The sequence below is a fragment of the Phodopus roborovskii genome, unplaced genomic scaffold (genome assembly GCF_943737965.1).
Source record: "Phodopus roborovskii unplaced genomic scaffold, PHOROB, whole genome shotgun sequence".
NCBI lineage: Eukaryota > Metazoa > Chordata > Mammalia > Rodentia > Cricetidae > Phodopus > Phodopus roborovskii.
In genome coordinates, this window is record NW_026126469.1 from 34,728,426 (window position 1) to 34,742,320 (window position 13,895).

The 13,895-nt window shown below is 36.3% G+C and overlaps 1 protein-coding gene across 7 annotated transcripts in view; it reads left to right on the forward strand.

Annotated features, from left to right (window-relative positions):
• The window catches only part of Cblb (Cbl proto-oncogene B), a 173,249-nt gene that overhangs the window by 99,173 nt on the left and 60,181 nt on the right, over positions 1–13,895 (forward strand). For all 7 annotated transcript variants that reach the window (XM_051191606.1, XM_051191601.1, XM_051191605.1 and 4 more), the window contains exons 6-9: positions 3,482–3,603; positions 7,153–7,290; positions 9,848–9,935; positions 11,650–11,781. In XM_051191606.1, the coding sequence (XP_051047563.1) occupies positions 3,482–3,603; positions 7,153–7,290; positions 9,848–9,935; positions 11,650–11,781 (480 nt within the window). The remainder of the gene's footprint in view (positions 1–3,481; positions 3,604–7,152; positions 7,291–9,847; positions 9,936–11,649; positions 11,782–13,895) is intronic.

The window sequence follows — 13,895 nt, forward strand, 5'->3', positions numbered from 1 at the left end:
CTGGTATTAAGAGTCCAATGTTAAACATTTTCATCATTTCTGGAAAGATTATTACAAACCTGGACTAGAACCTAAAACTCTAAAATTCTATATGGCACAATGGTATCTGAAAACATGAAACAGAGTCAGAAATAGCAGTCCTAAGGAGATATAACTTTCCAGCAAGCTGCCAGACTCAGTATTATAAGGCTGTCACTTCTCCTTAAATTGATCTATAGATTTAATATAACCTCAGTCAAAACCCCCAGGAGTCATTGCTGTAGATGATTTTGCCCTCCTCCTTCCCAGCATTCTCTCAGTCTGGCTCTCATGTCTACATCTTTCTGCCTAACTATTGGCCAGTTAGATCCTTATTAAACCAATGAGAGCAAAACATCTTTACAAAGTACAAAAGGATTATTTGACAGAAGACAGCCTTGATGACCTTTTACCTGGTCAGGTTATTAGGAATTGTTTCCAAACAACCTGATTAATCCTGCAATATCTGAGATTCTTCATTTTTCCGGTTTCTGTATTTACCATTTAATACTTCAACTATACTCATCACACATATGGCTTCAAATATGAAGAAATTGGCTTTGTGATGTTTTCATTTTTACTGATCTTTATTTTTAAATGCAATTAAAAGTTAAGTAATAGTTTTCTTAAATTCGCTATTATCAAAACTTAGTATTTCCATGGTCTTTATAGGAATGTAAGGTTTTTAGTGCTCTAAGTGCATAAGCGTCTGTTTTATTGTAACTTAAAAATGGTAGTTCTTTAGCAAATAATGGGGCATAGTGTTTTGTGTACCATCTGAAGGTCCATGAGGTACTCTTGGAGTTTGCAGTCTAAAGTCGAGAGCAGCGTGGCTACTTAGGAAGCAGTGAGGAGAAACCAAGAGGTGAAGGGAGAAGGTTGCAGGAATCATAAGACTACCAGACCTGTCCTTCCTTGCAGCCCCCATCCTAAGTCCACGTGGAACTTAAACAACAGCTGGTGAACCTGGGGAGGAAGTGGCTGTGCTGTGGTCTTCTTCCACTTCCTCTTCCTTCTTCTGCCCTTGTCTGTCTGCTTTTCCTCTTCCTGTCAAAGAGAGAGGTGGGGATAGGAAGATACGAGAGTCATGCAATGGATACTTGGACATTTTCCTCCTGTTCCTTTTCCAAACCTGCTACTTGGTTTCGCTTCCTATTTCCTCTGCTGCTGGAAAAGCCTGAGTCCTAGAACTTTACATGAAAATGTCCATGGGGGAAGGGTGGCAGAGGAATATTTGGGAGAACATTCTAGTCGACTAGACCATCAAGCAGTAGTAGACTAGAAAGCATCTAAGAGGAAGGAAGCCATCAGTGATAGCAAGGTTTCCAGAGAGTATCTGAGTAGAACAGCCCGGCCCCTCCTCCAGCATTAAGTTGGTTCATCTGTTGCATTCTCCTCAGTATATTCTGTTGCTGGTTAATAGCATCCCAGTGATTGGGGGGGGGGGGGGGGGAGATGTCCTTAAATCCTAGACAAATGAGTTACAAAAATAATTAAAGAATTATTTTCTCCAACGTATTTGTTTTTTCTTTCTTTAAGCCGGGGATGGGAGTAGGGTTCTGACCTCTGGATTACTAGTGTGCACAACAGCACAGACTCATCCTGTCACATAAATATTTCTGCAACAAGAAGCTGCCCTTCTGGCTTAATGTCTCTGGGGATGGCTTTAACCTTCAATTTCATCGTGTTTTTTAGTTGTATTTTGATCTGTTAATTGGTTCTCTTTAAAGTTTTAGATTATAACATGTTTCAAGAATGTGTGTGGATGTTAATGGAATCAGCTCCAGTATTTTGTATTCCCCTTTGCCTTGTCCTTCTTGGATGGTGGAGCAAAACAATAAAACGAAAACCAAAATGTCTAGCATGGCAGTAATTTCTCCATTGCCTTTCTGACATATGCTGATATTTTTTCCAAGAATTGTTTTATGCAATTTCAGCCAAGCCTTAAGAAGAAAATTAAAAACTTGCCGTAGTTTTCAAGTGCAGAGCCGCTATCTATGTTGCTAGTCTTCTCATTCCTCCTTTATTACCCAATTAGATGTGTCAGTGTGGTGAGGAAATTCCCTAAAGACTTCTCTTGTTAAGTCAAAAAGGCTAAAAAGTTCTTTAGTCCCAAATCATTCTTTCTTGTTATCCCCGTTGGTAGGGACACAGGGTCCTTGCATAATTCTGCCTTACACATTGGAAACTTGCTTCACAATGAAGAACAAGTACAAGTTTCAAAACAAATGGAAGTCTGAACTCTGCTACAGTAATCAAGTCTGAGATGCCGGTTTCAGCAGCTTGAAGTCGGTGACTTGAAACACAGATTTTTTTTTTTTTTCCTCCATGTAGATGATGTGAGTGAAGAATCTGGCAGAACAGATGGAGCATGCTGCCAATTCTTTGGAATAAATGTAACTTCAGTCTTGAAAGTACTGCAGGAATGATTCATCCACACCCTGCAGCAAAGTTGCCTGTTATTGCCTTTTTTTCTTGTGCCCCGATACCTGGAGAGACACCTAATTAGATTAAGAGCGATTGATATGAAACACATGTTTTTGTGAAAAGTTTTCTTTTTGTTTTCAAACCCTAAACCTTTCCCAGGTTTTTAGCAGAGCTAGGATAAAGCTAGTGTGAGGACTGGACTCTTGAAAAGAACAGCCCCCTCTAAGGTAACCCTGTCTATATGGAATTATAACCCCCTGATTACTATATATCTTAAGCTGCTTGAGTGACTGGGATCCAGGCCTGATCTGCACAGGAATGCAGCTTAGCCTTACATGGCTTTGTGGTTATTGTGCAACCTTTTCGAGAACACTTAACTACTTAACTTTAGTATCATGGTTTCCTATTAAATGAGGCATCTGAGCAAGAAGCTGCAATAAAAAAAAAAAAAATGGGAACGATGAGGACTATGGCAAGCGATATCAGCTTTAAGTAGGAGGGTCTAAAAGGGCCTAATGGAGGAAAGAAAAGGGTGGATGTTGGGGTGAGTGATTGAGATTCAGCAAATCCAAAGGCTCTAAGATTGGACAGGGTTTTATATTTAAGAGTAGTAGATAAGGCAGTGGGCTACAGAAAAGTCAAAGTGACAGCAGAGAGTACAGAACGGTGACTGGGGATCAAACTCTCAAACCAGTTGGTCACATTTTCCATTTTGTAGTGATCATATCTTCTCTACTGGGGATATACTGTGTAAGGAACACTTAGTTTTCCTTTTGCCCTCTATTATATTCCTGAGAAACATGGCTTTTTTTTTCTTTGTCTCAACACATTTCTGTAAAACAAAACAAGCTATTGCCTGTTTGCTATTATTTAACAAAAATTGACCTAATGCTCATAAGCCGTATCAACTTAAAAATATGAAGGAGATTTTTCTTTCTCAAAGTGTGTGAAACAGTGTCATTGGTGTGTATTTTTTTTTTTTTTTTTTTTTTTTTGTGTGTGTGTGTAATCTCTTTCCATTTATTTATGTGTTTAGCCCTGGGGCTCTATTTTACGGAATTGGAATTTCTTAGCTGTGACACATCCGGGGTATATGGCATTTCTCACTTATGATGAAGTTAAAGCACGACTACAGAAATATAGCACCAAGCCCGGAAGGTAAGACTCTAGCAATATTAGTGGATGTTATGCTTAAAGAGAAAACTCCCTGTGGTTCACTCTTACGAAAACTGGCCGTGGCCTTACAGGCATGGGAAAGCTGGTAGACTGAAAGGGCTGCGCTTTGATTGAACCTTTAAAGTTGATATACACTTTTAATATTGTTGTTAAGTAGAAAGTGATATTAATAAATTTAAAGATTATGCAATGCTTGATTCTCCTCAAATCAGTGTGGGATGTTTTCATATTAGTGGTTTTATGTATAGAATCTTCCAGTTTAAACTTAGGTATGTATGTTGACCACTCAAGTATTGTGTTGAAGATAAAATTCAGTTAGTTTAGTTTTCTGTGCATTGTTTTAAGACAGTTTTGAGTAATTTCAGGGGATTTCTATGACTAAGTGTAGACTAATGTATAAGTATATTTAAATAGGCACATAAATTACCTAACAGTATATAAGGTCATGGTTATATTCTAATTCAATCCCATGCCCTTGAAATTTAGCATGACCCACTTCTTTAGAGCCTCAACATTTAAGTTTTGCTTTTCAGATGACTAATCTGAATGTGACTGTCAGAGGTCTTGGTGTCTAGTCAGTTCTTCTGGCATTGGTCAAGAAAGCACCCATCACTATGGCAAATAAAAGAATAGAAACCTGTCTTTCCCCAGCTCATGTGCGCATCTGTGTTAGGACACAAGAGGCCTTTGGGCAGTGACATCTAAGCCACAGCAGACCTGGGTAGAATGTTATTGGCATTACAGCCTGCCTTGGAATTCTGTACATTTTAGTAATTTTGTCACTGTATCACTAGGTTGTTGCAATTTATGGGAGAACTTTGTTTTTATTTAAGTCTCCCTCTTCTTAGATAGGTTTAAAATGACATAGGACACTTGTGCTTAGTTGGCCTTCAACACCGTCTTCTTAAGTCAGAGTCTAGAGTTCTAGTTCCTTCTCTGGTGATAAAGTGCTTCATGTTTTTAAGCATTTAAGATGGCATATTCAAAGGAACTAGTTATACAAAACACAAGTGGGTCCTATTGAAGCTTCTAGGGAGGTAACTGTTCTGACCGAGTCACACAGGTCAGGTAATCTGTATATCACCCAAAGAATAGATGAATTATTTTTGCTTCATCCAGGGTTCACTCCTCATAATAATTCATGAAGCCAGCACTATGTAGTAACTGTAGTATGAGGGGGTGGGATTTGGATATTTAAAATCTTTTCAGAGAATCTCCTTATAAACAGATGATTACTTGCTTTGTGAAATATCTATCTAAACGGCCCTTTCTTTTAGAAAGTATTTTTTGTCCTCTGGTTTCACAGTAAATAAAACATTTAAATCCATTCCAAGGATATTTGAGTTCCTTTAGAAGTGCTTTGCCTGTATCACAACCAATCAAACATGAGCTACCTTCTTTGAAAGACTGTCTAGTATGTACCAGGTTCTGTGTTTGGTTCCCAGCACCCCTCCAAAGAATTGAGAATCTAAGGAATTAATCTCTTGAGTGACTTTTAGGCTCAAGAACGACTTTTAATTGTGAGCCACCCTGTGAAAATGAAACAGATATATCTCATTATATTAATCATGCTGTTTTGGAGTATAAGGTGCTAAATCTGAAAGTGTGAATTTACTTCTGCCTAAGGAAGGCAGAGCTAGCTAGCTAGTCACAGAAGGGTCAGGAGCAAATGATTTAAAGCTGTTGAACAAATAAAATGGAAGCCAAAATTTACCTGTGAGGAATAAATTGTTCTTAATAGCTATATGTGGATCTCACAAATTATTAGTAACAGCACACGTTGTGTGGACTCCTTGAATCTCCTCTGTAATGCCTGATTTTAGAAACACCATCGTAAGGCAGTCCAGAGAAAAAGAAGTTTCTTAAAACTTGACAATTTTGCAAGTATACAAGATGCATAAATAGGTAATTACTTTTAAAATATTAACCACTCAATTTTTATAGATATGTGTTCAATTCAATGTCAAAGTGTACATGTTTTCTCAAATACATGGTGCCTACAATCTCTGAGATTTCTACATTTTATTCTATATATATATATATATATATTATTTACTTCTACATTTATTGTATACATTTCTGAATAAGATGCTTTGGAAAGGTTTATTTACTGAATGTATGTGTATGCACCATGTGCATACAGGTACCCTTAGAGGCCAGAGAGGGCAGCACGTATCCTGGGATTGGAATTACAGGTGGTGTAAAACTACTACTTGGTGTGTGTGCTGAGAACCAAACCTGAGTCCTTTTCAAGAAAAGCAAATGCCCTTAACTGCTGAGTTACTTCTCCCACTCATTATATACATTTCTTAAAGTAACATGTGACCTTCAAAATGATAATTGCTGTATATTATTTGAAAACTAATACAACCATTAGTCTGAAATGAGAAGAATTATTTTTATGATATTGATTAATAATATCAATAATTTAAAGGTTGGTATATTATAATTAGGGTCTCCCAAGGGAATCTGTTTAGACTAATTTGAAAACACCCTTTTTGACAGTTCTTTCAACAATTCCTCCTTTCATAAGCCTAGTTTTCTTGATAAATGAAATGTCATTGTGCTACTAAGCATATGAGGTTACTAAATATAGTGGCAAATCATCCTGTTTGCTCAACTATAGTTTATGAGGTTTTTTTAATGCACTCTATCAATAATTAAAATATGAAAAAAAATTCTTACTTTTTTGCCCCTTATGTTATGCATTCATGTAACAAATTAATATCTAGTGGCTTAAGATAACTTATTTTTGGTCTGATTGATTAACTGACTATACACTCCAAATACTAATATCATGATTACAAGGAGGAGGGGTATACAGTCCTATAAAGAGGAATAATGTACTGAAATGATTAATAAATGATGATGAAGTTAAGGCCACATCAGTATTTCCTTTTATTGGAAATTAATTTAAGAGATTTATCACTCATTTGATGTATTTAAATTACATCTGCTGCTTATGGAAAAAAGCATTTGACTGGCAGGTGTGGAGCAGCTATGAGTTTATCAAGTTTGTAATTGATAGAGTTCAGCTCTTCTGAGATTTGCTTAAAGATGAATCATAGAATGCTTGCAAGAAAACATTAAATAAATCTATGACCAAATTTTAATGCCCAACTGGTAAAGAAATATATTGAATTCCTGGTTCAGCTTCTGTGGTGGATAAATTAATTATTTAGCTATTTACTTCATTTTATCCTTCTCCAAGGATGATTTATGTCGCAACTACATCATAACAGCCATGTTTCCACACATCCCCAAGGGTGGTGGTAATAAATCTCTTGGTAGTTTCCAGCCTCATTTATTTTCAATAGAGCTCTGGAGATACTTAAATGAACAAGAATTATTATCAGTGTTTCTTTCACAGATTGATAACAGTGAGGCACAGTAGAGTTAAATTGAGGAAAAGGGTAGAAATTTCTATCCGGAATTCTAAACGATTCTGCAGGAGACAAAGGAGTAACAAATTGTTTAGTGGTTGTCATGTCTTTTGAATGTGAGTGAAGATCTTTTTGTCATGTTCCCTAGCTACATTTTCCGGTTAAGCTGCACCCGGCTGGGACAGTGGGCCATTGGCTATGTGACTGGGGACGGCAATATCCTGCAGACCATACCTCATAACAAGCCTCTATTCCAAGCCCTGATTGACGGTAGCAGAGAAGGCTTGTAAGTATGAGACAATTTGTTCGACTTGCAAATAAATTCAAAACCCAAATTCTGCCTGAGCATGGAACAGATAGTGAGGCTAATGACTCCTAGTTTGTAGTTTACCTCAAGCCTAAGAAATAGACATCCCTTCATTCTTGTTACTCAGGCCAAAGCCATCATTTTATGGCACTCTAACTATATAGAGCAGACATATTTCAGCATCAAAAAAAAAATGATGAAACATAGAGTACCTTTGAAATATTTGTATATTACTAATTTAGAGTAATTCATTGTCAATTATTTAATGTAAAACAAAATTGATTGTTGCCTTTTGTTCTGAATTCTAGATTTTTTTCCTCCTTTTTAATCTTTTACACTTGTTCACTTTCCATTTTATTTGTATGTCTTTTTCTTAACCTTAATACTGAATCCAGATTTCAAAGTTATATGTTAATAGCTAAATCCAGTTCCTGCCAAGCTGTTGCTCATTAAATTTTTACTATAACTAAGATTCCCTGCTATTGCCATTGCCCTCTCCTTTTTTTGTGGGCATCACTCCACCACTCTCCTGTCCCATCAAGAATGCATTCCTGTCATTTTTAAGGATATACAGCTTTAAGAAAGCAGTTATATGGGAAATATATGGATGGTTGTGGTACCACATACACATTTCTCTTTTTATTATCAGATCATCATAAATATGCTGTTCTTTCATACTTTACTTCTAGGACCTTAAAGATTTCTATATGAACCTTTTGAATTGCCATGATACAGGCTTTTTTTTGGGGGGGGAGTTGTTTTTTAAGTTTATAAAGAAGGTATAATGTTGGGAAACTCTGCATAGACCAGCGTGAGTGATTCTGCTTTTGTTTTGTGTATGTGTTACTGATTTTTTTATTTTATTTGTTTATATTTTACGCCTTCTATTTTTTCAAAAACCAAGCTCCCCACCCCCCAAAATGAGTAATAAAAACTAGGAAATTTTCCTGAAGGATAACAAACCCTTTGAACTCCTAAGCAAATTAACTTTTAATATGCACACACACACACACACACACACACGCACACGCGCACACACACACACACAAGTGCATACATACTCAGAGGTATCATCAAATCTACTGGCTTGTTGAATGTCACTTCCACAATAGATTGGGATAATGATTGAATTGGAAGGATTTTTTTTTTTTTTAAACTAAGGAATGCCATCAGGTGTAATTATCATCAGGGTTGGATGTTTTCTCTTATAGTTAAACTAATACTGTGTGACATAGATGACAGGTGTATGTTGATAATGAGCCAGGGTGCCATTTTTTCTCATTCTGGGTCATTCTGGACATTCTGAGAACCAAATCACGGAGATCCCCTTTGTGCGTTAGGTAGACATTTATAAGCTTTCTCTGAATCTTTGTTATCATTTCTGTAATATTCCAGTATGGACATCTTCCTCAAATTAGTATATAGTTTGATGGTTTCAATCCTGCATGACAATACTTTTAATAGCCACTTTGTATGAGAAGAAAAGTACCCACTAGTTGCCTCATGTTAGCACTGTATCTTGTTTAGATGAGTCCATTCCCTGACTCAAAGAAAACTCTATGTGATCTGTCTATTACTGTGGGAAAATACTTGGTCCTAGACTTCCAGCTGTTTATTTGTCTAGCATAATTTTCCAATATTGGTTACTCTAATGTTTCTAGATTCTTCATTTGTAGATGAATGTTTTTATTATGTCATCAAAAATACTTTTGTAGACTTTTTCATTAAGATAATCACTACTAGGTGTTTTACAATTTTTATTAAGCATTATAATATAGAAAACTGTTCAATAGGATTAATCATAGATTTTAATTACTTTTATTGAACTAATTATGCCAGCAATAACATTATAACCATTCTTGCCTAAAAAATGACATTAATGACAATAAACTTGATTTTCGGTACATTCTTGAGTAACGATTTAGCACTGTTTTGAATATTGCAGGAAGATCCCTTATTATAACATTAGGCTAATGTTCTATTCTGAGAAGGAAACCTATTTCTACAGGTCTGGGTGTGTGACTTTATTGTAGTCAGTGAAATATGGGATTGTCATATTCTCTGGGTTTTATAACATGCATGTGCATATTTCACAGTGTTCACATCTAGGCAGTGTGCACATGTGTGCATGTTAGCAGAAGTGGAAAGTTCTGAGAGAAAGACTGGGAGGCTATGGAAAAGGCCCACAGAGAAGAGCTAGAGGGTGTAGGACATAGTTATGGTTTAATTGTTGTCTCCCCATGTGGTTTTTAACAGGACATTAATGTGATACCAGTTATGAAGCCTCCAATAAAGCACATATTAATCTGCTTCTGAAATAACTTTTTAACTTTATGAAGAATATACACTAACAGATATTAATTGAAACTACTATAAAAGTGGATTAGTTATGTTATGCATTTCTTATAAGGAAAACATTTTCTTGAGTTACAAAAAAAGACAAAAATGTGAGTCTAAACAGAAGAATCTGATGAGAGTTAATTGCAGTAAAACCTTAGATATTTAAAATATTTTTTGTTTGTTTGTTTAAATTCAGTTATCTTTATCCTGATGGGCGAAGTTATAACCCCGATTTAACCGGATTGTGTGAACCTACACCTCATGATCATATAAAAGTTACACAGGTAAGAATATTTTTGAAATTTAATTAGTACATATCTATTTTTGTACCATATATGAAATAAAACTGAACTTCTACCTACATGCTAATGAGAAAGCACACAGACGTGTTTAACATGCTAACACTAGGATTTCTAAGAATTCAAAGAAATTTTATGATCTGTGTTAAATAAAATTTTTTGTTGTTAGTGGTAATGGTTGCAGTCTTACTGGTATCTATCTAAGATAGATAATCAGATGTAGCTTCGTAGATGTAAGGAGAAAAAAATGGAATTAAAACAAACAGTATTAAAAGTGATCCATTTCATGCAAGGGTTTTAAAGTGAAATGAGTCCTCAAGATCACTGACGGTCATGATTCCATTTTACAAATCCATTTGACAGTCCCACAGACTCTGAGTGAGAACTTGGAAAACCGTAATTTTCAGTAAAGTCAAAAATCTAAATGCAAACATCTTTTGATAAACACCATGTGTTAGCACTTCCCTGTGCACAGGAGGGGCTGCACACCAGGGTGTTCCCTGTACCATTTCCCACGAAGCAACAGATCACAAAATACTAAAAGGTTCTGTAGTGGATTAACCCACCCATAGCTTCTCACAGGAGTTGTGTAAGGTGACCAACAGGTGGGCAGGAACCCTGTATGTCCACTGGGAACGTCTCCCCCTTGTCCCCTACAGATCTCTATTGATTCAGAGCTTATTTGCACTGTTTAACCTTTAAAGCTTACATTGCAGAACTCCACTTTTTCAAAATGAACTGCTGTATAAGAATAGGTGAGTGTGCATTCCCAAAGTTGCCAAACAAGAAACTTGTTTAACTGAAGAATTATTGAAAAAAAAGAAAAAAAAATGAAAAAGAATTATTGAGTTGAAGAGAACATGAAGGGGACTTGATCATTGTCTTGCTGAGTCTATTTTTATAGTATTTCATAACTCAAATATGTTCATACTTTATTGAACAAAAAAGGTCAAAGAGGGTAAAAAAATGTTTATTGGTTTCAGTAGCCATAGTCTTGATATGCTCAAGTGTGAGGGATACATATTATGCATATGTACTCTTTGTGGAAGGCATTTAAAATTTAATATACAGCTACCATTCTTACATTGTGTAGCAATTTCACATTGTATTTTCTAATAGATATAATGAGATGCTTGGGCTTGTAGGCTACAGAAAGTGTGGTAGCAGCATGCATGCATGACAAGCAAACATTGCTTATCTTTCATCCTAAGATATCTAAGAAATAAAATATAATGTCCAGACAGCACCTTTTAAATTTGACAATGAAGTGACATGAGTGTGACATTTACAAAAACAAACAAACCAAGACCAAGTCATTTATCCTGCCATTCTTAAACTGTTGATACTGTCTTTAGAATCCCTGTGGCTGTTAAAGCAAGTCTGTTCTTAAAAATAATGACATAAACCATTAAATAACCCAGAGTATTTAAATAAATATATACATATACATACATAACATACATACATACATACATACATACATATATATAAAATTGGTGCCAAGATCTCAGATGTTTTAAGAATTGATTTTGGAGATCATATTGAATATCAACTTAAAACATGTCCTTAAATGGTAACATAATTCTGAAAAGTTCAAGTACAGGAAACTTACTGTGAGTCATTGTACTTGAGGAAATTCAATACTAATACTTCGTGCTTAGAAAACTGTTAATGTCAGTGCCTTTTCCCTGTATTCCAGGAACAATACGAGCTATATTGTGAAATGGGCTCCACTTTTCAGCTTTGTAAGATCTGTGCAGAGAATGACAAAGACGTAAAGATTGAGCCTTGTGGACATCTGATGTGCACCTCGTGCCTTACTGCGTGGCAGGTACAGCCAAGTTTCCTGTAGCCCCAGGGCCCCATCTCTACTTCCCCAACCACACTTCCCCTTCGGGTTCTACATCTGAATGATTCAGGAAGTAATACTCAAATAGTAGTGTGTGCATGTGCGCGTGCGTGCGTGCGTGCGTGTGTGTGTGTGTGTGTGTGTGTGTGTGTGTGTGTACATGCACTATATATACGTATTATAAGTGCATATAAACTGTTTTGAGCATAGAAATTGACATTTTTCTGTTTTATATGTTGATTTTTTTTCACATGTATAACTAAGTTCCTGTTGGTTGTACGTGGTCCTGCTTCTGTCATACCATTAATTTCACAACACAAATATTAATTTACCCAATGAGTCCATGTAATCTACCTTCAGATTGTGCTCATGGGAAGATCCTGGAGTACAGTGAACTATAGTAGATGAATCTTATGCTGCTGCTGTCAATCCAATTTTCTTTCTCTTGAGATAATTCTCATGTCCTACGTGTGTCTATGACAGTTGTTTTCTGAGACCCCAACTTGGAAACCAGAGAAATATGTCTCTGAAGCAGTTTCTATCCAAACAGGCGATTTCCAATTTTGAAAAACTTACAAAGACTAACTTGCTTCCTGTTCATGGTTAGGCAGTCACTAAATACAAAACAACTTAATGTTTTAGAAGAAAGCTACACACACAAACACACACACACACACACACACCACACCACACCACACCACACCGTTAACTGTTGGAAAAGTTTGGGATTTAAAATGGGTCTTTTAATAGACTTCCAGTTTTAACTGTTTGGGAGAATAGTTTGATCAAGCCATCTTGCAGCTTGCTAATTAATGTAGCCCTGTTAAGCTAGCAACATGTTGGTGTGATTTGGAAAGCAAAACATTTAATTTTTAAACTTTAGCTCTCTCTCTTTTGCCTCCTCTTTACAACCTTGAACTTCTGTTATGAGGGAAGGTGGGCCGGGGCATTCGTGAAAAGAGGCAAGCTGCCTCAGAGAGTGATGGCACCTTGAACTCATGGATTGGTGATAAAATACAATAACTTTCACAATTTCATAGTCTTCAAAAGGGACTTGCCCTCCCTGAAGAGACTTTCAGATAGGAAAGAAGAGAAAGAACAAGAAATGAAATACAGTTGATGTAGGTTTTCAAAGCCTTCTGTGAGCTCATAGGCATCATTGTCACCTCGGGAAATCTGTTCAGCATCTCTGCCTGTCTCCTTCAACACGCTTTTGGTTTCTATGTTGCTTTAAGTTTTCTTGATATCCTTGCCCTTATTTCTTGCAACCTATTCATTTTGATGATGAATCTGCACAGCATAGAGAGTTGCTGGAGGAAGGAAGGCACTTGATGTGGCATCAGCAAGAATCATTCCCAGCAGATGGGCACTCAATTGCTGTTTATGTTAGCAGCAATCATTTTGTAGACTTATCAAGGCCTTCTTCAAAATGGCTTGTGATCAATTTTGATATGCCAGTGGAAGTCAGGTTTTTCCAGCTGCACCAGATGGACTGGTATAAAATGCTGTTGACTTTTCACCTCCTGTGAAGGGGTATTTAGAACTGCTTCACCCAACACTCATTTGGGATCAGGTCTAGCAATAATGGTTTTCACGTGTTCCTGATAGAAAAATAAAATCTTTATTTTTTTTTAAATAGAAAATACATAATTATAGGCTCCTGCACACTGGACCCTGTACCTCTTTTTGGGGCTGTAGGTTTCAGTAGGTTCTAGGTGGGCTTCAATCCTGAAGTGTTCATGGGAATTGACATGTTTGACCTAGTGCTATGCTTACCATGGGCAGGTAGTTAGGCAGTTGGATGAAAACTTGTTTAATGCACTTTACAAATGCCACTTAGAGTGTAGACCCAAGTGGGTTTTTAAAAGTATGTCTGAATGTAAAACAGGAAACGGTGTGTTTAAAGTTTGGTTTTTTTTTTTTTTTTTTTTTTTTTTGTTTTGTTTTGTTTTGTTTTTTTCCAGATTTCTGTAAAGCTTTGTCTCAGTTTGTTGTGTAAAAGGACATGGGATTATTTCCAACTTCTTACTTCTGTAATGTTAATGCTCTGCCCTTTGCATCAAACTCTTCTGTATATTAGCAAACATTCTCCAGAG